Source organism: Ursus maritimus, unplaced genomic scaffold (genome assembly GCF_017311325.1).
Source record: "Ursus maritimus isolate PB19 unplaced genomic scaffold, ASM1731132v1 scaffold_25, whole genome shotgun sequence".
In the NCBI taxonomy this organism is placed as follows: Eukaryota; Metazoa; Chordata; class Mammalia; order Carnivora; family Ursidae; genus Ursus; species Ursus maritimus.
The window spans coordinates 523708-548405 of NW_024425008.1; the positions used below are offsets into that span (position 1 = coordinate 523708).

Genomic DNA, 24698 nt, shown 5'->3' on the forward strand with positions numbered 1-24698 from the left:
GGCAGTGGAGCGAGGGCTGTGGAGGGGAGGGACCCAGGAGGGCAGCCGGAGGGAGCTCAGCTGGGATCTTCACTTCTGGGCAAGGTGGGAGGACATCGACCTGGGTAAGCCACTGCGGCTATCCTCTGTACGTGCTCCTGCCTGCAGCCCCCTGCCCCCTGCCTCCAGCCCCCAGCCCCCAGCTCCCAGCCTGAAGCCCCCTGCCTTCTGTCCGCAGCGCCCTACTCCCAGTCCCCTGCCCCCAGCCCCCTGCGCCCTGCCCCCAGCCCCCAGCCGCCAGCCCCCTTCCCGGGTTCAGCCCTTGGGTGCCTGCCCACCTCACCACCCAGTAGGCCTATGGGGGCCAGGTGGGGGGCTCAGGGTGGGGGTCAAGCAGGGCTGTCATCTCCCCAACCCTCTGGCCTGCCTCTGCCCGAGCCATGTTGGAGGGACAGGCCTTTCAGTTCATGGTGGTCGAGGGCACCAGCACAGCCATTGCAGTCCCAGGGCAGGCAGATCCCTGAGGTTGGACCGTGTGGCTGGGCAGGTTTCCTCAGGGGATGCCCACGGTCCTTGTTTGGTGCATTGAGGGCCCTCGGAGTTTGGGGACGGTGCTTCCAGCAAGCCCAGGCTCACTGCAGGTGGCAGGTGACAGGTGACAGGTGGGCAGGACGTCTAGGGTGCTGGCTTTTCAGCTCAGAGAAACAGGCTCAGGCCCCCTGGTGCCTCTGGGATGGGCAGGAGTGTGGGGACTTTCCTTTTGGCTGCTAGGCCCTCTGGAGTTGGTAGGCTGGCATGCCTGCCTCAGTTTCTCCAGGTACAGAAGGAGATGTGCTGGGTCCCCCACTGCCCTCCCGGTCCCACAGCTCGGTGGCACCCTCAGGCTGGGTGTGGCTTGCCCCTTTCCAGGAGATCTGCCCTGCTCCTTCGCTTCCTTTCCCACTCTGCTCTCTGCACTAGCACTTATTATGCACCTACTGTATGCCGGGCTCTGAGTGCTTGGGGACAGAGAGGAAGCAACAGCAGGGTGGCCATGCTGGGTCTGTGAGTCGGCAACAGAAGGCGCAGGTGAGAAGTGCCAGGGCTGGGGGGGCAGGAGCCTGGACCCAGGCAGCTGTGGGCCAGCTGGGCATCTGGGAGTGATGCAGGGTGATGTGAACGTGTTCTGGTTGCAGGGAGTGGGTGTGTGGGGGGGGTGACAACGCTCCCCTCCAGACCTAGGCAGCCAGGCTAGGGCCTCTGGGGCAGAGCAGGAGCCGGGCTGGCCTCCCCAAGCAGCAGAGTTACCTTGAGAAGCCGGGAAGAGGGGCGGGGAGGGGGGCAGGCCCTTGCTGCCTGTGGTTGTTGCTTTGGGAAGTCTGAAGGTCTCATGATCCGTCACCAGAGCCCAGCGCTTTCCTCGTGAGGTTCCAGGATGGGGCGAGGTCTGAGCGTGCTGTGTGCCTGTGTGGGCACTGGGGGGCCTGCCCCAGGGGCTCCCGTCCCCACAGCTCCCTGGGCGGCAGGGTGGGGGGGCTCGCCCCGCACTGTGCGCTGGCGTTCCAGGGAGGGGCCCGGGCCCCCGTTTGCAGCTGTCTTCCCTGCCATCTCATAGTCTGCCAGGCCCACCATTGCCCTGGCGACATGCAAATGCGCCCACTATACCTGGCCCCCTTGGAGGGCAGCCTGTGTCCATGCAAACTTGGGTTTTGTTTAAGCAAACTTGCCCCACCCGCAGGTGGCCCTACTCTGGCCAGGGCCTGGTAGGTGAGTCCCCAGCTCGGTCTGGAGCCCCATGGGCGAGCTGAGTGTAGGGAAGGCATCCTGGGCAAGTGCCCCACTTTCTGCACCCCCCTCCACCTGGTCCCCCAGTCAGCATACCACCTTGCCTCGGCTCTGGCCGCTCTCCAGACACACCTCCTTGAGACCCTGCCCCAGAATATTCCAGTATTCTCTGGAGTGAAGCTGTTCTACTGCCTGTGGAGCATGGACCCTCACCCCTCACCCGAAGGGCTTGGGTGCACCTCCCTGGAGTGTGTAGGGCCCGAGCCCTGGTGCCAGCCCCGGCGGGAGGCGGGTGCTGCAGTGGTGTCTGAAGCCGTGGGGGTTAGGGTTAGGGCTGACCCAGGGCGAGGAGTGGGAAGGGCATCTGCGGAGGCACAGGACCAGCAGCCAGAACCGTTGGGCCGGGCTCAGCCTGTCACCTCCTCGCCCTCCCCTGGGAAGGGGGCCTTTGGTGACCTTATTATCGGTCATTATTCGGCATGACTGCTGAGCTGGACTGCCCGGAACTTGCCTGTGGGTCCACAGTGGGCAGGGGGCCGGGTTGCCCCTGCACTCACGGCTAGGGGGCCCTTGGGTCTTGGGAGCTGGTAGGAAGATGCTCTGGGGGATACCGGCGTGCAGGTCCGAGGCTGGCAGGCTCCTGGCAGCTCTGCCCCGTGGCAGGCAGGCAGGCAGGCAGGCAGGATTTCCTCCTTCCTGTTTGCGTGTCCCCGGGCCAGGCGCTGGCCCTCCGGCGGTTCGGCCTGAGGGGGCGCAGAGGCACTGAGAGCTTAAAACCACAGCCTGGCACCGTCCTAGCGGTGCGGCCTCAGGGAACAGACAGTGGGGAGCAAGCCTGTGCCTCTGATTCAGCCCCCTCCTGGAGCCTGCTCTTGGCCCTGCGGTGGGTGTGGGGCCTGTAGCCATGCGTGGGGGCCGTGGGGGGGCTGGCCGGCTGGAGCAGGGCCCGCTGGGCTCCGCGGCTCAGGTTCCCAGTGCGGGGTGTGCCCCCGCCTCCACGCTGTTGACACCTTTGCCGCGGCCCTCGACGCCCACGAGACGCCCCTGGAGTAGACTTGGGGGTGCAGCTTCCCAGGGCCGGCGGTCCCTGTCCCGCTCCGGGAGCCTTCCACCGGGGTGCGCCCCCTCCCCAGTACGGAGGCCCTGCCTGGGGTCCCCTTCCCCGGCCTGTCGGCTCCGCCCCGCAGCCTCTCTGGGGACACGCCTGCCTGCCGGGAGAGGGCGGTCACCGCTCTTGTTTTCTCGTCTGACTCACTGGAATGGCTGCGGCTGGCAGCGAGGCCAGGGCGGCTGGGTTTCTGGGCGGGCCGGGGAAGATTGGCAGCCCTCCCCAAGCCCCTCTGCTGGGTGGGGCTCCTGAGCCCTCAGCCCCACCCCAGACCAGACCCTCCTCTGAGCCGCCCCCACTGCTGTTCCTGGTGCAGGGCTGTCTGGGCACCACCTCTTTTGGACTCAGCCCTCTCCCCCCCCCCGCACCCTGCCCCCCAAGGCGAGCCATCTTGGGCAAGTTGCTTCCCCTCCTCCAGCCCGGGCTCTCACTTCTCACTGCTTACACACAGCATACCCACCTTGGGCTGGCGGTATGGGCCTGGGCAGACTTGGAGGGAAACTGAGGAAATAGGGTGCAGTCAGCTGTCATTGCCCTTAGCTGCTATGCAGGGGAGCTGGCTCCGTGGAGAAGAGGCGAGGCCCGGAATCAGAGGCAGGGACTTGCTCCCCACTCTCTGGTCCCCACCTTGGCAATCTCCCTGCTTCCAGGGGGACACAGCAGCCCTCAGACGTCCACAAGGAAATGGAGGCCCAGAGAAGGGACGGGCTTGCTCGGGGTCACACAGCAACTTGGCCAGACAGCAGTCGCCAAAGCCACACTAATGCGGGGACTGGGCCTCCCCCATCTGCTCCGCAGGGACAGGAACCTGCCCCGTCCCCCGGGCTGGGTGCCCACCCCGTGGGGCAGGGACTCACCCCTCCCACGCGGCACCCTGCTGGCTGTGGTGGGCGGGGCTTGTGTCCCCTCGTCACCAGCAGCGTGGGCCTCTGCAGAGAACGTGTCCCCAAGCTGGGCCTGCATGCCGGAGCTGGTGTCCATCGCTGCCGTGTCTTTGTGGAATACATGGCTCCGTTCCAGGGGGTCGGGCTGGAGTCGTGTTTGCGGAAAGGCGGTGAATGGGGATTTGGTTGTTAGATCAGGACAGAACTATGGAGAGAGTCTGCTTCTCCTCGTGCGGCCTTGGCCCTGTGCTTCCCTACAGGTCCGACCAGTTCGTCTGAATGCTCAAACTTACTGGCATGAAGTTTATCATTTCCTCATTTCCATTCCATGGAGAATTTTTAAAAACTCTTTCTTGAAAAAGAGTATAAATTGTACAAATTTGACAGAGAGGGAGAGAGAGAGAGCAAGAGAGCACAAGCAGGGGGAGCGGCAGAGGGAGAGGGAGAAGCAGACTCCCACTGAGCAGGGAGCCCGATGCGGGGCTCGGTCCCAGGACCCCGGGATCATGACCTGAGCCGAAGGCAGACGCTTCATGACTGAGCCCCCCAGGCGTCCCAAGGTGGGCATTTCTGCACGTGAATTTTGGGGAGTGCGTTTTTGTGGGGCACACCCTTGGATTGGGAGCTGCGGGCCGTAGAGTAGAACGGTTAGACTAGTAGATGCTGCCAGGCTCTTTTCCAAAGTGATCGTGCCAGGTCACCCCATACCTGTCTCAGGACGGCTGTTCCAGTCGCTGCCCAGGCTGGACAGCACGCCGGGAGGTCACTCCGTTCGTTTCTGCCATTCCTGTGGGAGTGGAGCGGTCTCTGCGTGGGCTTCTCACTGGCCTTGTCCCGGTGACCGAGCACGCTGAGTGACGGTCGGACGTTAATTGACCGTACGTGCCTTCTTTTGTGAGTTGCCTTTCCAAGGTTTTCTTGCCCATTTTTCTTTTCTTTTTAAAGATTTATTTATGAGAGAGCGAGAGCGAGAGACAGCGTGCGAGTGGGCGGGGAGGGCAGGGAGAGAGAGAGATCTTAAGCAGATTGCACACTGGGTTTGCAGCCCGACACAGGGCTCGATCCCAGGGCCCTGAGAGCGCGACCTGAGCTGAAAGAAGTCGGAGGCCCCACCGACTGCCACAGGCCCCTGTCTTGCCCATTTTTTTCTGTTGGGTGGTTTGTCTTTTCCTTTTGGTTTGCAAGAATTCTTCGTACATTCCGGGTAGGAGGCTTTGGTTTGCTAAGTGGGTTGCAACTCCTTGCCCAGCCCACGGCCTGACTGCTGACTCCCTCAACCCCGTCCTGATGGACGGAAGCACTTCTTGTGCACGCAGACCAGTTCTCCGCCATATCCTGTAGGCCTAGCACCTTCGGTTTGGGGCTGGGAATTGCTGCCCCACCCCAAAGTCATTTCTGTTTATCTTCGGGAAGCTTTGTTGTTAAACCTACAATCCCCATGAAGTTAATACTTTCTGTGGCTGGCATAGGGTTGAGATCGATATTTTTCACATGGAGAGCCAACGGACCCACACGAGTAACTGAAAAGAGCATCTCTTTCCCAGCGTTTTGCATCTATTTCCTGGCGTGAGTTTGGTTCTCGGATCTTTGTTCTGTTCTGTTGGTTTCGTCTGCAGTTTCTGCTGGCTGAGGAAGTTGTCCGTCTTTCCTTGTGGACGTCAGGGTATCTTCTGGACAGATATTCTTTCAAATGTTTTGCCCATATTTAATTGTGGTGGGTTTGGTTTGGTTTGGTCTTTATCTTTGGATTGTCAGAGTCGATCTGGATACAAACCCTTTGTCCGATCTATGCATTGCTTTTTCTTAAGAATGCCTTTCAAGACCGGAAGTACTAAATTATGATGAAATGTAATTTATCGCATTTTCTTTTGTGAGTCAAACCTTTGGTGTCCTGTCTGAGAAAACGTGGCTTCCCCAGGGTGGTACAGAATGTCCCCTCTGTTTTCTTCTGGAAGGTTTATAGTCTCAGGTTTCACATTTAGCTTTGTGATTCACTTTGAATCCCTTTTTCTGTGTGATGTGAGGTAAGAGTCCAGGGTTTTGTTTTGTTTTTGTTTTCCAAACACATAGGCAGTTGTCCCAGCACCATTGTTGAAAAGGCTATGATTTTTCTATTGAAATAACTTGGCTGCTTTGTCAAAAATCAATCGACCACAAGAAGTGCGGGGCTATCCGGACTTTCTATTCTGTTTCATTGATCTGTTGTATTTATGTCATACTGTCTTGGTTCCGCTAGGCATCAGAGAAAACACCTAGCATGACTTAAATTGTCTTAAGCTCACTGAAACATTTTATTTATTTTATTCCTTCAAAAGATTCATTTATTTTCGAGAGAAAGAGAGAGAGTGCATGAACGGGGGTGGGGGCAGAGGGAGAGAGAGAATCTTAAGCAGACTCCCCGCTGAGCACGGAGCTGAGATCATGACCTGAGCTGAAACTGAGAGTCACACGCTCAGCTGACTGTGCCCCCCAGGCGCCCCCCCTTTTTCCTAAACTCACTGAGACACGTAGTCTATCTTGGTGAATGTCCCATGTGCACATAGGAGGAACGTGTGTTCTGCTGTCAGCAGGTGGAGGGCTCTCACTGGTTTGCTCCCACTGGTTCACAGGTGGTTCACCTGTTCTTACCTGTCCTATTTTGTGCCCAGAGGAGAGTTAAGATCTCCTGTCATAAATGTGGATTTAAGTGTCCTGTCACTGAGACCACTTTTCTCTTCCCTGTTTGTAACCTCTGTTATCAGGTGTAGGCAGACGTAAGTTTATAGTGCCTAATGTTAACATAATGTTATTATTTTTTTTGGATGGATTAGTGCCTTTTTAAAAAGAGTTATTTATTTATTTGGGATTGCAAGAGAGGGTGCACAGTGGGGAGGGGCGCAGGAGAGGCACAGAGAATCTCAAGGAGACTGTATTCCGTGCGGAGCCCGACGCGCCCCCATCCCCCGTATCATTATGAAATGTTAGGGTAGTCGGTGCGCGCGGTATATTTTCTTTCCTTTCACTGTTAAGCTGCCTATATCTTTACATTTGTAGTCCATTTCTTGGAAACGGCATATGGATAGGTCTTGCCTCTTTAAATCTCCTCTGAAATCTCTACCTTTTTTTTTTTTTTTTAAAGATTTTATTTATTTACTTGACAGAGATAGAGACAGCCAGCGAGAGAGGGAACACAAGCAGGGGGAGTGGGAGAGGAAGAAGCAGGCTCACAGCAGAAGAGCCTGATGTGGGGCTCGATCCCATAACGCCGGGATCACGCCCTGAGCCGAAGGCAGATGCTCAACCGCTGTGCCACCCAGGCGCCCCTGAAATCTCTACCTTTTGATTGGAATTTTAAGTCCCTTTATAGTTAATGCAATTGTCAACGTGGCTGGTTGAAATCCCACCATCTTGCTAATGGCTTTCTATTTTACCCTTGCCCCTCTCTCCCTCCTTCCTTACCACGTTTCAGGATTAGTTAGTACATTCGCACAGATGTAATTACTCAGGAATATACATTCTATATATATGTATACACACACACACACGAATTGTAGGTATCTCTAGATAATGTATTTTTAGGATTCCATCTCATTTACACTGTTGGCTTATTAGCTCTGCATCTTCTTCAGTGGCTGCTCTGTGGCTTATGCTCTGTGTCCGGTAGCCATCGCGGTTCACTGCCTCACGTAGAACGGAAGAACTTCAGCACTTTGTGGTAACTTGCATTCTCGCAACCCCACCCTCCAAACTGTAGTCGTCGGTGCTTCACTTCTACACATGGTAAACTTTACATTTTATTACTTTTGTTTTGTGCCATTAATTTCCATTTTCTCAATGGAGGGATAACTTATATACCATAAAACCCACCCATCGTGAATGTACAATTCAGTCATTTCGAGTAGCTTTATGGAGTTGTGCAGCCATCGTCACAGTGCAGTCCTGGGACCTTCCCATCACCCCAGAGCCTACTTAGGGTCCACACCTGTGCCCGCTCGGAAACTTCCATGCGACGTCTGTGCCCCCCCACCCCCCGCTGCCACCGCGATCGTCACATACGGATTGCATCTCTGTAGGTGCTAATCCCGGTGAGTCCGCCGTGGGCTGACTTCCCTGTGGGTGGAAGGATGGGCCTGGGCACTGAACCCCACCCGCTGCTTGTTTTGGGAGTTAGAGCTGTTGCAACGGTCATGTGGCTCCTTTGCGTGGCTGTGGCCGCGGCCGCTCCTCTGCCACAGCTCACGTGGCCTGCAAAGCCTAGACTATTCACTGTCTGGCCTCCTACAAGAAAAGTTTGCCAACCCCTGTTTCCTACAACCTCGTGTCTTTCAAAGAAGTGAAGACATGGACAGAGGGAAAAAGTATATTTATAGCCTCTCATACTCGCCGCAGATGTTGCGTTTTCCGCATTCTCCGCTCCTCCCGCAGACTCGAATTGGTGTCCCACGTCCGTGTCTTTTCTCCCGCGCCTGGGCTGGAGAGGCAGACACGCCAGCAGTGGATTCTCCCGGGCTTTGCTCATTTGCAGATGTCTTCGTCTGTCTTTATTTTTGAAAGATGCTTTGCCAGACGTGGAAGTCTAGCTTCCCGACGTTTCTCCGTCAGCACCGAGAGCACGTCTGTGCACCCGCTCCTGGCTCCCGGGGCGCCAGGTGCTGACCGTGCCGTCCCGCCCTGTGCGGCTCAGGGTTCTCTTGTTGCTTTCAAAATGTTCTGTCTTCATCGTGTGGGTGGTGATGTGTCGGGTCCGGACCTCTGTGTGTTTATCCTGCTGCGATGGCTGTGTCCTCGCGCGTCTACAGATGGCTTCCAGCCGCCTTTCTCCACCCCCCCCCCTTTCTCTCCTCCTGAGACTCAGGCCGCTCACGTGCGGCTGGGCCAAACGTGGTCCCGCGCACCTCATAGGCACGGACACTTTCTTAAATCTTTTTTCCTCTGTTCTCCAAATTGGTCCATTTCTATTAATTTACAGGCTTCTCGATTCTTTCTCGTGGTGTGTCACATCAGCTCGTGAGCCGCTGTAGTATGTTTTAAACATTTCAATAGAAATTTACAATCTCTGGTTCCCTAGAACACCGTCTCTTCGCTGAGCCACGGTATTTTCCGTGTGTAGTAGTTGTCTGTCTGTGCTCAGTCCCACGTCTGCGGACGCTCAGAGTTTCCGCGAGTTGCTTTGTTCCCTGGTATGGGCCAGATGCTCCTGTTTCTCTGGGTGTCACGTAACTTCAGCTGAATGCTGGACACTATCGGTCAGATACTGCAGCGAGGCTGGATTCTGGCCCCCTCGGGGCTGTGGTTGGTGTTTCTCTGTGTTTGTTTAGTGATGTTCTTAGACGAAATCTGTGAAGGCTACTTGGCCTGAGTGCCCCTCGTGCGGGCTCACTGCGTCTGACCTGACGTCACCGCTTCCCCTCCGCATGTGCTTTCAGACCCAGTGTCCAGGATGGGGTGATGCGGGCACCAACAGTGCATGGACTAGCCTGGGCAACCCCCCCGCCCAGGGCCGCCATCTGGTCTCCCCACCTGCAGGGCTGCACTGACTCAGCTTCTCTCTTCGCAGTGTCTGGCCGGCAACTGCAACCTGAGGAGCTGGATGCAGAAACGGAAGAGGACCCCTCTGTAAGTGAGGCCCCGGGAAGGAGGCTTGCCCCCCTCACACGGCCCCCAGCCTTTCCTGGGCCTGTGCAGAGCCCAGCCGGCTGAGGGCTACCTGATTTTTCTCTCCTGCCAGGTGACCGAAGGGCCCGTGGACGAGATCATTCGGCCACGGCCACAGGGGTCCTCACCCGTGTATGAATACGCCACCGAGGCTGCCAGCTTTGGAGTCCCGGTAAGCCTGCTGCCCAGAGACCCACAGGCTGAGGGGAGGTGCAGGTGTGGGGCCACAGGTGGCTACGTCTCCTTCATCACCTTGTGTGGGCAACTCCCACCCATCTGTGCAGCCACGCGGCCCTGCCCTGCTGCCCACTGGGCCGCAGTTACGCCCGTCCCTCCATCCTCTCGGAGTCCTCCGGCCCCCAGGACCCCCCTTCAGTGGTCCAGATGCTGCGGGATGGCGTATGCCGGTGTGCATGCAGAAAGAGCCCCCGTGCTCTGGATGTGTGTGTCCCCGTGCTGTCTCTGGAGAGGGCCCGGGGGAGGGCCTGGCAGCTGGCGTATTTCCTAAAAGACTCGTTCTTGCTGTGTTTCCTTCTTACCCTCCACACAAAACCCCAGTTCCTGGGGGGTCTGCCCTGGGTGTGGGTGTGGGGCCCGGGGCTGGGCCCTGTCAGGAAGCACCAGGGCCAAGAGTCACCCCCTCCAGCCAAGACATCCGCTCTGACAGCACACAGCACTGCTCTGGGGCCTCCCGGTCTCCTGAGTCCCTCCGGTGTCCGGGGCGGGGCAGATGCGTGACCTCTGGCATCTGTGGCTGCAGGAGGACACACCGAGGCGGCGGGCTTCCTCGGGCTCTGGGGGACGGAGATCTTGGTGGAAGCGAGATTCGGGGGACTCACGGACATTCTCCAGGATGAGTCGTCCTCAGGTGGGTGTGGAGGTGCCTGAGGGTCCGGGAGGTAGGCTCTCTGCAATGACCCCAGCCGGGGCGGGGGGGAGGGCTGGGTTGGAGCAAGGAGAGGGGCAAGGAGGCTCGGGAAGGGCCTGCTTGTTGCCCTCATCAGGCCTGGTCCAGGCGGGGGCTCCAGAGGCTGGTCTGGGCTTCAGCTGAGACGTCGGAGCCCAGACGCCCGGCCAGGGAGACCCAGGCACACAGACCTCCGTGTTCTCGGCCCGGCCACGGGTGAAGCTGCTGCCTGCTTCTTGCACAAACCATGGAAGGTGCTGGATTCTGGGGGCGCCCGGTGAGGAGGGTGCACTGCCCCGAGGCAGACTGTCCTCTCGCCCACGGCTCGGCTGGGCCCGAAGCGTCTGAGTCAGGCTGGCCATACGTCTGCTGTGTTACCCTTGGCACTCACGACCCTCCTCCGTTTGAACACCCACCGCCTTGGCAGCCATGGGCGCTTGGAGCGTGTGTGAAGAGTGAACAGGCTTCGGCCACCCCACGAGCAGAAGCCCCTCCTCTTTGCCATCGGAGCCCGTTGGGCTAGACAGCTGCTCCGAGGGCTGGCAGATGGGGGTGGGGATAAGAGGAGGCCGCTCCCCCAGGAGGTGGCTGGCGGCTGGCTTCCTCCGAAGCCTGGATTCGAGAGCCCGGGCCCTGGCTGGGGGCTCCTAGGCTTGCCCCGTGTCTCCTGGCTGATGGGCAGGACTCTGGGGTCCCCGTGCTCAGGGGAGGTAGGCCCCAAGCACTGATGCCCACCGGGGCATAGGCAGAAGCTCTCCACGGCCCTGATGTGCTTCTGCTGTGGTCCGTGCAGGAGGCCACAGAGGCGACGCTGACGACCGAGGTGGAAGCTGGAGCCAGCGGCTACAGTGTCACGGGTGGCGGAGACCAGGGCATCTTTGTGAAGCAAGTGCTGAAAGACTCCACGGCTGCCAAGCTCTTCAGCCTGAGAGAAGGTGCCATGACCGCCCTCCCTGGGGCCCCCGGGGCCTCCATCACGGACGGTGGGGGGAAGCTAGAGGAAAACGGGCCCTAGTGCTCAGGACGCCTCTGCTGAGACTGCTCGGCCACTTCCAGGCTGGGACAGCGGCTGTGCTGGGTATTCTGGCCAGGGCAGCGGGGTGGCCCCCTTCCCACGTAGGGCTCCTGGGGGGTGGGGCTGGGCCCCCAGGCCGCGGGCCTCTCTCCTCCATCCCGTAGCTGCCTGTCTCCGAGTCCTGGCGAGACCAGGGGAACGAACGCTGAGGGCCGCTCTGTTCCTGTCCAGGGGACCAGCTGCTCAGTGCAACCATCTTCTTTGACAACATAAAATATGAAGACGCTCTCAAGATTCTCCAGTACTCGGAGCCTTACAAGGTTCAGTTCCAAGTCAAGCGGAAACGTCCTGCCACAGAGGATGAGGAGGGTCCCTCCAGCGGGGCTCGGCGTGGCCCGAAGGGCAGTGAGAAGCAGGTAAGGCACCACAGCCAGGAGGCTGGGCCCCGCTGAGCTCCCCCCGCCCAGGGCTGAGGCTGAGGGGGGCTCCCACCACACGCTCTTCTGTCTCCGAGCCCGGGGCTCAGCTGTCTCGTACCAGCACCTGCAAGTTCACTCTCCTTGTACTTCAGGACGAAGATGGGGCTGATGGCTCCACGGAGACCCCCACACAGACCCTGGAAGGGAGTGGAGACCAAGAGAAACTGCTCACCAAGCCCAGGGAGGGCAGAGGCAGGCGGCCCCAGAAGGAGAGGCTGTCCTGGCCCAAATTCCAGTCAATAACGAGCAAGCGCAGGCCGGGACCGCGGCGGTCACACAGCTCCTCAGAGGCCTACGGGCGGGGAGATGGGCCCGACGTGTCCCCCACAAGCACAGACACGGAGGCCCCACTCCCCGCACAGGAGCAGGACCAGAAGGCAGCACCAGACGGCCAGCGAAGGACGAGGTTCCTGGGCCTGAGATTCAGGGTGGGCTCAGGGAAGGGTCCGACGCAGGAGGGGCAACCGAGCAGAGGGGTCCAAGGTGGAGCACTCCAGGCTGGGATCGTAGAGGAGGCCGGACCCCGGGAGGACACCCAAGAGGCCAACGAGGCCACCGTGCACAGCGGGACAGAGGACAGGATGGCAGCGGTGGAGGAGGGGACACCGGCTCTGAGGGCAGAGCACCTCACAGAGCCTGGTACCCCCAGCCCAGGAGCCCTGGGGGAAGGGGCCAGCATGGCGTCCGGACGCCAAAAAAAAGCAAAGGAGACTAAGGACCAGGAGGACACCAGGTCAAAATGGAAGCCTGGCGTGGGCTCAGCCCCACAAGGTGGGGAGGGCGACAGACAGGCGGCCCAGGACATAGAAATGGGGATTGCCAGATCGGCTCTGCAAGGCAAAGGAGATGCACAGGGCCGCCAACCCCAATTCCAAATCCAAATCCCCAATTTAAAAACACCCAAGTTTAAATTTTCCAAAGAAAAAAAGCAAGACACAGAAGGAGGCATAGCAGCGCTGGCACAGGGGGACAGGCACGGAGAGGCCATTGCCGAGGAGACCCACACTGTGGAGGAGGGGGAACAAGGGCCAGCAGAACCCAGGGGGCCCTCAGTGCCCCTCCCAGCACGGGAAGACGGAGGAGCGGAAGGAACAGAGACAGCTCACGGGGAAGGAGACAAAAAAGATGGGGACAAGGACAAAGGAGGGAGGGACGAAAGGAGGACAATGCTTAAGTTCAACATTCCCTCATTCGGGTGGTCTCCCAAAAAGGACATGAAGGCTGTTGGGGGAAAACACACACAAGACGTGGAACAAAAAAAAGGAGGAACAACAACAGCGCTAGACCAGCAGACAGAGGACAGACAAACAATAAGGGAAGAGGAGAAAAGCAAACTAGACACGACAGGGGGATATCTGCCTGCAACAGAGGAACAAACGCGGGAGACTCAGAGAGAGCAAGGAGACCTGTCCCTGGGAGACAAGGAGGTGGCCGCCAGAGACAGCAAGTTCAAGATGCCCAAGTTCAAGATGCCGTCCTTCGGCGTGTCGGCGCCGAGCAAGGATTTGGGAGCATCCGTGGACGTGTCCCTGCCCAAGCTGGCAGCCGAGGCCACGCTGCCCTCCCTGGGAGGAGAGGTGCCAGCCCCAGAGGGCGCCGTCCAACTGCCCACTGCTGACGTCGAGCTCCCCGGGGGAGAGCTGGAGGTGTCCCTCCCCGAGGGAGAGGTGGCTGTGCCCGGGCTGAAGGGCAAAGCAGAAGGGGTCAAGATCAAGGGCCAGCTGCCCAAAGTGCAGATGCCCAGCCTCAAGATGCCCAAGGTGGACATCAAGGCCCCCCAGGTGGACATCAAGGGCCCCCAGGTGGACGTCAAGGGGCCCAAACTGGAGCTGAAGGGCGCCAAAGGGGAGGTGAGCGCCCCCGACGTGGAGGTGTCCCTGCCCAGCGTGGAGGTGGACGCCCAGGTGCCCGGCGCCAAGCTGGAGGCTGACCTGTCCCTGGGAGACAAGGAGGTGGCCGCCAGAGACAGCAAGTTCAAGATGCCCAAGTTCAAGATGCCGTCCTTCGGCACGTCGGCGCCGAGCAAGACCTTGGAGGCCTCGGTGGACGCGTCCCTGCCCAAAGTACAGGCTGAGGTGTCCGTGCCCTCCATAGCGGCCGAGGCCAAGACCAGTGACGTGACCATTGAGCTGCCATCTGCCGACCTAGACGTCAAGACGGCCGCGGTGGGCCTGAAGCTCCCTGAGGGCCAAGTGCCCGAGGCGGAGCTCCAGGAGCCCTCGGCCGGAGCCGGACTCAAAGGGCACCTGCCCAAGGTGCAGATGCCCAGCATCAAAATGCCCAAAGTGGACTTCAAGGCCCCCCAGGTGGACGTCAAGGGGCCCAAACTGGAGCTGAAGGGCGCCAAAGGGGAGGTGAGCGCCCCCGACGTGGAGGTGTCCCTGCCCAGCGTGGAGGTGGACGCCCAGGTGCCCGGCGCCAAACTGGAGGCTGACCTGTCCCTGGAAGACAAGGAGGTGGCCGCCAGAGACAGCAAGTTCAAGATGCCCAAGTTCAAGATGCCGTCCTTCGGCACGTCGGCGCCGAGCAAGACCTTGGAGGCCTCGGTGGACGCGTCCCTGCCCATACAGGCTGATGAGGTGTCCGTGCCCTCCATAGCGGCCGAGGCCAAGACCAGTGACGTGACCATTGAGCTGCCATCTGCCGACCTAGACGTCAAGACGGCCGCGGTGGGCCTGAAGCTCCCTGAGGGCCAAGTGCCCGAGGCGGAGCTCCAGGAGCCCTCGGCCGGAGCCGGACTCAAAGGGCACCTGCCCAAGGTGCAGATGCCCAGCATCAAAATGCCCAAAGTGGACTTCAAGGCCCCCCAGGTGGACGTCAAGGGGCCCAAACTGGAGCTGAAGGGCGCCAAAGGGGAGGTGAGCACCCCCGACGTGGAGGTGTCCCTGCCCAGCGTGGAGGTGGACGTCCAGGTGCCCGGCGCCAAGCTGGAGGCTGACCTGTCCCTGGGAGACAAGGAGGTGGCCGCCAGAGACAGCAAGTTCAAGATGCCCAAGTTCAAGATGCCGTCCTTCGGCACGTCGGCGCCGAGCAAGACCTTGGAGGCCTCGGTGGACGCGTCCCTGCCCAAAGTACAGGCTGAGGTGTCCGTGCCCTCCATAGCGGCCGAGGCCAAGACCAGTGACGTGACCATTGAGCTGCCATCTGCCGACCTAGACGTCAAGACGGCCGCGGTGGGCCTGAAGCTCCCTGAGGGCCAAGTGCCCGAGGCGGAGCTCCAGGAGCCCTCGGCCGGAGCCGGACTCAAAGGGCACCTGCCCAAGGTGCAGATGCCCAGCATCAAAATGCCCAAAGTGGACTTCAAGGCCCCCCAGGTGGACGTCAAGGGGCCCAAACTGGAGCTGAAGGGCGCCAAAGGGGAGGTGAGCGCCCCCGACGTGGAGGTGTCCCTGCCCAGCGTGGAGGTGGACGCCCAGGTGCCCGGCGCCAAGCTGGAGGCTGACCTGTCCCTGGGAGACAAGGAGGTGGCCGCCAGAGACAGCAAGTTCAAGATGCCCAAGTTCAAGATGCCGTCCTTCGGCACGTCGGCGCCGAGCAAGACCTTGGAGGCCTCGGTGGACGCGTCCCTGCCCAAAGTACAGGCTGAGGTGTCCGTGCCCTCCATAGCGGCCGAGGCCAAGACCAGTGACGTGACCATTGAGCTGCCATCTGCCGACCTAGACGTCAAGACGGCCGCGGTGGGCCTGAAGCTCCCTGAGGGCCAAGTGCCCGAGGCGGAGCTCCAGGAGCCCTCGGCCGGAGCCGGACTCAAAGGGCACCTGCCCAAGGTGCAGATGCCCAGCATCAAAATGCCCAAAGTGGACTTCAAGGCCCCCCAGGTGGACGTCAAGGGGCCCAAACTGGAGCTGAAGGGCGCCAAAGGGGAGGTGAGCGCCCCCGACGTGGAGGTGTCCCTGCCCAGCGTGGAGGTGGACGCCCAGGTGCCCGGCGCCAAGCTGGAGGCTGACCTGTCCCTGGGAGACAAGGAGGTGGCCGCCAGAGACAGCAAGTTCAAGATGCCCAAGTTCAAGATGCCGTCCTTCGGCACGTCGGCGCCGAGCAAGACCTTGGAGGCCTCGGTGGACGCGTCCCTGCCCAAAGTACAGGCTGAGGTGTCCGTGCCCTCCATAGCGGCCGAGGCCAAGACCAGTGACGTGACCATTGAGCTGCCATCTGCCGACCTAGACGTCAAGACGGCCGCGGTGGGCCTGAAGCTCCCTGAGGGCCAAGTGCCCGAGGCGGAGCTCCAGGAGCCCTCGGCCGGAGCCGGACTCAAAGGGCACCTGCCCAAGGTGCAGATGCCCAGCATCAAAATGCCCAAAGTGGACTTCAAGGCCCCCCAGGTGGACGTCAAGGGGCCCAAACTGGAGCTGAAGGGCGCCAAAGGGGAGGTGAGCGCCCCCGACGTGGAGGTGTCCCTGCCCAGCGTGGAGGTGGACGCCCAGGTGCCCGGCGCCAAGCTGGAGGCTGACCTGTCCCTGGGAGACAAGGAGGTGGCCGCCAGAGACAGCAAGTTCAAGATGCCCAAGTTCAAGATGCCGTCCTTCGGCACGTCGGCGCCGAGCAAGACCTTGGAGGCCTCGGTGGACGCGTCCCTGCCCAAAGTACAGGCTGAGGTGTCCGTGCCCTCCATAGCGGCCGAGGCCAAGACCAGTGACGTGACCATTGAGCTGCCATCTGCCGACCTAGACGTCAAGACGGCCGCGGTGGGCCTGAAGCTCCCTGAGGGCCAAGTGCCCGAGGCGGAGCTCCAGGAGCCCTCGGCCGGAGCCGGACTCAAAGGGCACCTGCCCAAGGTGCAGATGCCCAGCATCAAAATGCCCAAAGTGGACTTCAAGGCCCCCCAGGTGGACGTCAAGGGGCCCAAACTGGAGCTGAAGGGCGCCAAAGGGGAGGTGAGCGCCCCCGACGTGGAGGTGTCCCTGCCCAGCGTGGAGGTGGACGCCCAGGTGCCCGGCGCCAAGCTGGAGGCTGACCTGTCCCTGGGAGACAAGGAGGTGGCCGCCAGAGACAGCAAGTTCAAGATGCCCAAGTTCAAGATGCCGTCCTTCGGCACGTCGGCGCCGAGCAAGACCTTGGAGGCCTCGGTGGACGCGTCCCTGCCCAAAGTACAGGCTGAGGTGTCCGTGCCCTCCATAGCGGCCGAGGCCAAGACCAGTGACGTGACCATTGAGCTGCCATCTGCCGACCTAGACGTCAAGACGGCCGCGGTGGGCCTGAAGCTCCCTGAGGGCCAAGTGCCCGAGGCGGAGCTCCAGGAGCCCTCGGCCGGAGCCGGACTCAAAGGGCACCTGCCCAAGGTGCAGATGCCCAGCATCAAAATGCCCAAAGTGGACTTCAAGGCCCCCCAGGTGGACGTCAAGGGGCCCAAACTGGAGCTGAAGGGCGCCAAAGGGGAGGTGAGCGCCCCCGACGTGGAGGTGTCCCTGCCCAGCGTGGAGGTGGACGCCCAGGTGCCCGGCGCCAAGCTGGAGGCTGACCTGTCCCTGGGAGACAAGGAGGTGGCCGCCAGAGACAGCAAGTTCAAGATGCCCAAGTTCAAGATGCCGTCCTTCGGCACGTCGGCGCCGAGCAAGACCTTGGAGGCCTCGGTGGACGCGTCCCTGCCCAAAGTACAGGCTGAGGTGTCCGTGCCCTCCATAGCGGCCGAGGCCAAGACCAGTGACGTGACCATTGAGCTGCCATCTGCCGACCTAGACGTCAAGACGGCCGCGGTGGGCCTGAAGCTCCCTGAGGGCCAAGTGCCCGAGGCGGAGCTCCAGGAGCCCTCGGCCGGAGCCGGACTCAAAGGGCACCTGCCCAAGGTGCAGATGCCCAGCATCAAAATGCCCAAAGTGGACTTCAAGGCCCCCCAGGTGGACGTCAAGGGGCCCAAACTGGAGCTGAAGGGCGCCAAAGGGGAGGTGAGCGCCCCCGACGTGGAGGTGTCCCTGCCCAGCGTGGAGGTGGACGCCCAGGTGCCCGGCGCCAAGCTGGAGGCTGACCTGTCCCTGGGAGACAAGGAGGTGGCCGCCAGAGACAGCAAGTTCAAGATGCCCAAGTTCAAGATGCCGTCCTTCGGCACGTCGGCGCCGAGCAAGACCTTGGAGGCCTCGGTGGACGCGTCCCTGCCCAAAGTACAGGCTGAGGTGTCCGTGCCCTCCATAGCGGCCGAGGCCAAGACCAGTGACGTGACCATTGAGCTGCCATCTGCCGACCTAGACGTCAAGACGGCCGCGGTGGGCCTGAAGCTCCCTGAGGGCCAAGTGCCCGAGGCGGAGCTCCAGGAGCCCTCGGCCGGAGCCGGACTCAAAGGGCACCTGCCCAAGGTGCAGATGCCCAGCATCAAAATGCCCAAAGTGGACTTCAAGGCCCCCCAGGTGGACGTCAAGGGGCCCAAACTGGAGCTGAAGGGCGCCAAAGGGGAGGTGAGCGCCCCCGACGTGGAGGTGTCCCTGCCCAGCGTGGAGGTGGACGCCCAGGTGCCCGGCGCCAAGCTGGAGGCTGACCTGTCCCTGGGAGACAAGGAGGTGGCCGCCAGAGACAGCAAGTTCAAGATGCCCAAGTTCAAGATGCCGTCCTTCGGCACGTCGGCGCCGAGCAAGACCTTGGAGGCCTCGGTGGACGCGTCCCTGCCCAAAGTACAGGCTGAGGTGTCCGTGCCCTCCATAGCGGCCGAGGCCAAGACCAGTGACGTGACCATTGAGCTGCCATCTGCCGACCTAGACGTCAAGACGGCCGCGGTGGGCCTGAAGCTCCCTGAGGGCCAAGTGCCCGAGGCGGAGCTCCAGGAGCCCTCGGCCGGAGCCGGACTCAAAGGGCACCTGCCCAAGGTGCAGATGCCCAGCATCAAAATGCCCAAAGTGGACTTCAAGGCCCCCCAGGTGGACGTCAAGGGGCCCAAACTGGAGCTGAAGGGCGCCAAAGGGGAGGTGAGCGCCCCCGACGTGGAGGTGTCCCTGCCCAGCGTGGAGGTGGACGCCCAGGTGCCCGGCGCCAAGCTGGAGGCTGACCTGTCCCTGGGAGACAAGGAGGTGGCCGCCAGAGACAGCAAGTTCAAGATGCCCAAGTTCAAGATGCCGTCCTTCGGCACGTCGGCGCCGAGCAAGACCTTGGAGGCCTCGGTGGACGCGTCCCTGCCCAAAGTACAGGCTGAGGTGTCCGTGCCCTCCATAGCGGCCGAGGCCAAGACCAGTGACGTGACCATTGAGCTGCCATCTGCCGACCTAGACGTCAAGACGGCCGCGGTGGGCCTGAAGCTCCCTGAGGGCCAAGTGCCCGAGGCGGAGCTCCAGGAGCCCTCGGCCGGAGCCGGACTCAAAGGGCACCTGCCCAAGGTGCAGATGCCCAGCATCAAAATGCCCAAAGTGGACTTCAAGGCCCCCCAGGTGGACGTCAAGGGGCCCAAACTGGAGCTGAAGGGCGCCAAAGGGGAGGTGAGCGCCCCCGACGTGGAGGTGTCCCTGCCCAGCGTGGAGGTGGACGCCCAGGTGCCCGGCGCCAAGCTGGAGGCTGACCTGTCCCTGGGAGACAAGGAGGTGGCCGCCAGAGACAGCAAGTTCAAGATGCCCAAGTTCAAGATGCCGTCCTTCGGCACGTCGGCGCCGAGCAAGACCTTGGAGGCCTCGGTGGACGCGTCCCTGCCCAAAGTACAGGCTGAGGTGTCCGTGCCCTCCATAGCGGCCGAGGCCAAGACCAGTGACGTGACCATTGAGCTGCCATCTGCCGACCTAGACGTCAAGACGGCCGCGGTGGGCCTGAAGCTCCCTGAGGGCCAAGTGCCCGAGGCGGAGCTCCAGGAGCCCTCGGCCGGAGCCGGACTCAAAGGGCACCTGCCCAAGGTGCAGATGCCCAGCATCAAAATGCCCAAAGTGGACTTCAAGGCCCCCCAGGTGGACGTCAAGGGGCCCAAACTGGAGCTGAAGGGCGCCAAAGGGGAGGTGAGCGCCCCCGACGTGGAGGTGTCCCTGCCCAGCGTGGAGGTGGACGCCCAGGTGCCCGGCGCCAAGCTGGAGGCTGACCTGTCCCTGGGAGACAAGGAGGTGGCCGCCAGAGACAGCAAGTTCAAGATGCCCAAGTTCAAGATGCCGTCCTTCGGCACGTCGGCGCCGAGCAAGACCTTGGAGGCCTCGGTGGACGCGTCCCTGCCCAAAGTACAGGCTGAGGTGTCCGTGCCCTCCATAGCGGCCGAGGCCAAGACCAGTGACGTGACCATTGAGCTGCCATCTGCCGACCTAGACGTCAAGACGGCCGCGGTGGGCCTGAAGCTCCCTGAGGGCCAAGTGCCCGAGGCGGAGCTCCAGGAGCCCTCGGCCGGAGCCGGACTCAAAGGGCACCTGCCCAAGGTGCAGATGCCCAGCATCAAAATGCCCAAAGTGGACTTCAAGGCCCCCCAGGTGGACGTCAAGGGGCCCAAACTGGAGCTGAAGGGCGCCAAAGGGGAGGTGAGCGCCCCCGACGTGGAGGTGTCCCTGCCCAGCGTGGAGGTGGACGCCCAGGTGCCCGGCGCCAAGCTGGAGGCTGACCTGTCCCTGGGAGACAAGGAGGTGGCCGCCAGAGACAGCAAGTTCAAGATGCCCAAGTTCAAGATGCCGTCCTTCGGCACGTCGGCGCCGAGCAAGACCTTGGAGGCCTCGGTGGACGCGTCCCTGCCCAAAGTACAGGCTGAGGTGTCCGTGCCCTCCATAGCGGCCGAGGCCAAGACCAGTGACGTGACCATTGAGCTGCCATCTGCCGACCTAGACGTCAAGACGGCCGCGGTGGGCCTGAAGCTCCCTGAGGGCCAAGTGCCCGAGGCGGAGCTCCAGGAGCCCTCGGCCGGAGCCGGACTCAAAGGGCACCTGCCCAAGGTGCAGATGCCCAGCATCAAAATGCCCAAAGTGGACTTCAAGGCCCCCCAGGTGGACGTCAAGGGGCCCAAACTGGAGCTGAAGGGCGCCAAAGGGGAGGTGAGCGCCCCCGACGTGGAGGTGTCCCTGCCCAGCGTGGAGGTGGACGCCCAGGTGCCCGGCGCCAAGCTGGAGGCTGACCTGTCCCTGGGAGACAAGGAGGTGGCCGCCAGAGACAGCAAGTTCAAGATGCCCAAGTTCAAGATGCCGTCCTTCGGCACGTCGGCGCCGAGCAAGACCTTGGAGGCCTCGGTGGACGCGTCCCTGCCCAAAGTACAGGCTGAGGTGTCCATGCCCAGAGTGGAGGTCGACGCCCAGGTCCAAGGCACCCAGCTTGTTGGTGACTCTTGTGAGGAGGTGAAAGAATTTTCCAAAGGGAGGATATTCAAAATTTCTACAATTAGTGTCTCTTCCTCTGGCCCTTCTACTAGCCGTCCTTCTGAGCTGTCTTCTCCGCTTGGTGGAGGTGATAATGATATTGATCTTACTTCACCCCCAGGCTCCAGAGATCAAATCGTCCCTGGCAGTGAACAGCATGCCCTCCGTATGGAAGGCGATGTGGCTTTGTCAACTGTAAAAGGTGGGGAAAAAAGCAAAAGCAAGAAATCCCATTTTAAATTGCCCAAAGTCTTCTCTCCACCGGGGAAATCAGCTAAAGGCTTTGTATCCTCTGCAGAGGAAACCGACATCTCCTCGCCTGCAAGGTCCTCCACCTCGCCCTTAGAGTCAGGGCTTGGGGGACCCCGGGGGCCACCTGTGGCTTCGGTGGAGCCTTCCATGCATGTGTCCAGGCTGGGCTGGCTCAGTGGTCCCCATGTGGAATCCTCCAGCCTCAGTCCTTGCGATGGTGTCACACTTACAAAATACCAAGTGACTGTCTCCAGAGGCCCCGTCCCCCCCGAGCTTCCTTGTGAAACCCCGTCTGGGCCCCGGGTGGATGCTCAGCTTCCCAGCACAGCAGGTGCAGACGACCTGCCCTCCAGTGAGAGCATTCTACTGTCCCAGCCTGATGGTCACACAGGCCCCATGGACACTGTATTTCCCGAATCTTATGGCCGCGTGACTTTTCCTAAATTTCATCGACCAAAGTTCCAGCTGTCACTCCCCAAATCAACCGCTGGAGTGATGGAGCCTGGAGCTGCCGAGTGTGCGCTCCCCACGTCTCCTCCGCTTTCTGTGCAGGGACCGGACTCCTCCGCGGAGGAAGCCGCGGTGTTCCCAGTGCTAGGCGGTCAGCTGCCACCTGCAGGTGTCTCTGTGTCCAAGGTGGCGGAGGCACAGGCATGCACCGCGGGGATGTCAGCAGGGCCTCCCACAGAAGCCCCAGGTGAAGGTGTGGGCCGCAAGGGGAAAGGCAGTCCAGTCAAAGCACCGAGGCTCAAGCTTCCGTCTTTCAGGTGGTCCCCGAAGAAGGGGGCAGAGTCCAAAGCAGATCCTGGACACAGCCAGGTTGTCGATGCAGGTGCTCTGGGCCCTCCTGGGGGTCACGTTCCACCAGCAGAAGCTGGTGGGGATGTGTCTCTTGAGAAGGAGGGAGGGGCAGGAGCGGTCACATCGCCAGCCCTCGCCCTGCTGAAGGTCACACCTCCCGGAATGACGGCTTCCACAGAAGGGGCCTGCCTGCCACGGGGAGACCCAGGCCTGGCCCTCTCTGGCTCTACAGACATGGCCAGTGGTAAGGGCAGTGTTGGGGGTGCTGGCGCAGCAGCAGGCCCCCCAGGAGCGGATGTGAACGTCGACCTCCCAGAGGCCCCCATTCCCAGCTCGGGCTTTGTCAAACCTGACCTCAGGCCCGGGGATGTCGCGGTGGAGGTGAGCCTGTCTGCAGGTGACCTTCCTCTTTCCAAACACGGCCTGTCTCTCGGAGACGGCACCCAAGAGCACGGGCTCGGGGATGGCTCAACAAGCCAGCTTTGTGGGGAGGTGACGGCGCCCTCGGCGGAAGACCCCCTCCAGCCATCCCCGACGGTGGGGAGCCCAGGGCGGGATGCAGCCGCGGGAGCAGCGCCGGCAGGCTCCAGGGAGAGCTGGTTTCGGATGCCCTCACTCCGCCTGCCCAGCTTCAGACGCCCCCCCAAGGAGCGGGCAGGGTCTGCAGCGCCGGGGGCTCAGAGACCCCTGCTGGCCGCCGGTGTGCCAGGGGAAGGACAGGCACCGACGGTGGTGCAGAGTCCGGAGGCCTGCGCACCTGCGTCAGAGGGGGACGCTGCTAGGTCCCTGCAGCCCCCGGAGGCTGGTGCAGATGCAGCAGGCAGCCTGGCTTCTTCCTACGCGGATGTTCTTCGGAGGAATCTTGACCTTCACGTCCCTGCTGTGGGGCTATCGGCTTCCGAGGTCAGGGTCCGGCCAGGCGCAGGCTCCCTGCCCCTCCAGCTGCACGGGACACTTGCAGAGCCCTGCACCCCTCCAGGAGAAGCAAGCGAGCCCCCTCTTCCCGGACCAGCAGGCCAGGGCCTGGTCAGGGGGCCTGAGGGCGCAGAGGAGCCGCCTTCCCAGCCTGAGGGCCCTCTCAGACTGAGGGCTTCCAGTACGGATATGCCATCCCAGGTTTCCGTGGTCAATGTAGGTCAAGTCTGGGAAGACTCTGTGCTACGTGTCCAGTTCCCCAAGTTAAAGGTACCAAGGTTCAGCTTCCCGGCCTCCGGCTCGGAGGCTGACGTCTTCGTGCCCAGCGTGAGAGAGCTCTCCTGCCTGCACAGCGGTCCTGACACAGCCCTGCTCGAACGAAGCCCTGGCGGACGGGGCACCAGCATCCCGAAGGCCGCCGCGGCCCTCGGCCTCTCCTCAGAAGCTGCCCCCATTTGTAAGGTCAGGGTGCACATTCAGGGCGCAGAGGCAGCGAGCCGCCAGGTGGCCGTGCACAGCACCGTGACAGCCGTGTATACTGAGCTCTCAGGACCTGAGGCGTTTCCCACCCAGATCGTGCGGGAGTCAGAGGTCCCCGCATCAGAGACCCAAACACCTTCTTATGGGTTTTCCTTGCTAAAGGGGAGGGTCTCAGAGCCCCCCACTCGGGCACAGGTGCACGTGGTGACTGCAGACTGTGGGCCAGGGGAGCACCTGCGAGAGGCTCCGGAACCGGCCGTCCCAGGAGCAGACCCCGTTTCTGGAGACCTCCAGCCTGACACTGGAGAGCCTTTTGAAATTATCTGTCCCAGTGTAGACGTGCCGGGACTGCCAGCGTGTTCACCTGAACTTCGCTCTCACCCTGGCCACGGGCGTGCAGACAGCTGTTCTGATGAAGAGCCCCCGGAAATTCTCGAATTCCCGCCGGAAGAGGGCCAGGAGGCAGAGGAGGACCGAGCTCCCAAAGCAAAGCCGGAAGGTAAAAGGTCCTCTGGTCTGTTCCGGTTTTGGCTCCCGAGCATCGGGTTTTCTTCCTCAGTCTCCGAGACAGGTGCCGATTCCCAAGCCGATCCCCAGAGACCGGCTCCTGTGCAGACCCAGCCGGAGGCGCGGCCGCCTCCCTCACAAGAGAAGGGGGGCTGGTTCCGATTTCCCAAGTTGGGGTTCTCCTCCTCGCCTACCAAGAAAACCAAAAGTGCTGAAGAGGAGGCGGGTCTGGCCGAGCAAAACCTCCAAGACGAGGCAGGTGCCTTCTATGATGCGCGAGAAAGCTTCTTCCCCGAAGAGACGGGAGTAGGGGAGGCAGCAGAGGCCGCGGGCGCCAGGCAGGGCTCTGGGACCATGGTGGCCTCCGCGGCAAGAACCGAGCTGATCCTGCTGGAGCCGGATGGAGCGGGCAGCCAGCAGTGTGCGCCTGGGCCCGCCACCGAATGAGGGCCAGGGAGGGGTGAGGGCCGGGAAGGGGTGACTGTTCCTCGAGGACAGACGCCCACGCGAAGTCCTGTGGCAGAACCCCGGCTGCACGGAGCTCCCATCCCGACCACGCCAACCACGCCGGCGTCCACGCATCCACCCTGCTCCCAGGACCAGGCGCATGCCACCAACCGCCCCCCGCCGCACGGCCCTTCCGACGTGGGGCCAAGCTGCGGAAGCCAGGAGGAGCCCGATGGCCCAGGCGCCAGGGGCTGCCCAGGGTAGGGGTGCTGTACACGCTGCTGGGGTGAGGGCTCCAGAGA

At 61.7% G+C, this 24698-nt stretch overlaps 1 protein-coding gene across 4 annotated transcripts; it reads left to right on the plus strand.

The window, feature by feature from the left end:
- On the plus strand, window positions 1–24698 carry AHNAK2 (AHNAK nucleoprotein 2). Of its 4 annotated transcripts, XM_040641314.1 has the most exons (8): window positions 2064–2626; window positions 9272–9330; window positions 9443–9541; window positions 10130–10237; window positions 11070–11211; window positions 11523–11707; window positions 11863–20397; window positions 20902–24698. In XM_040641314.1, the coding sequence occupies exons 4-8, from the start codon at window positions 10223–10225 to the stop codon at window positions 24394–24396; spliced, it is 12372 nt and encodes a 4123-aa protein (XP_040497248.1). In that variant the 5' UTR covers window positions 2064–2626; window positions 9272–9330; window positions 9443–9541; window positions 10130–10222; the 3' UTR covers window positions 24397–24698. The 4 variants fall into 4 exon arrangements, with proteins under 4 accessions (XP_040497246.1, XP_040497248.1, XP_040497245.1 ...); XM_040641312.1 differs by lacking the exon at window positions 2064–2626 and adding an exon at window positions 1–104 and having other exon boundaries at window positions 11863–24698; XM_040641311.1 differs by having other exon boundaries at window positions 11863–24698.

What these genes read in the sequence shown, in the direction of transcription:
- AHNAK2 (XM_040641312.1), top strand. An exon ending in GCTCTTCAGCCTGAGAGAAG is followed by an intron (nt 11,212 to 11,522) that starts GTGCCATGACCG and finishes GTTCCTGTCCAG; the next exon opens with GGGACCAGCTGCTCAGTGCA. An exon ending in CGAAGGGCAGTGAGAAGCAG is followed by an intron (nt 11,708 to 11,862) that starts GTAAGGCACCAC and finishes CTTGTACTTCAG; the next exon opens with GACGAAGATGGGGCTGATGG.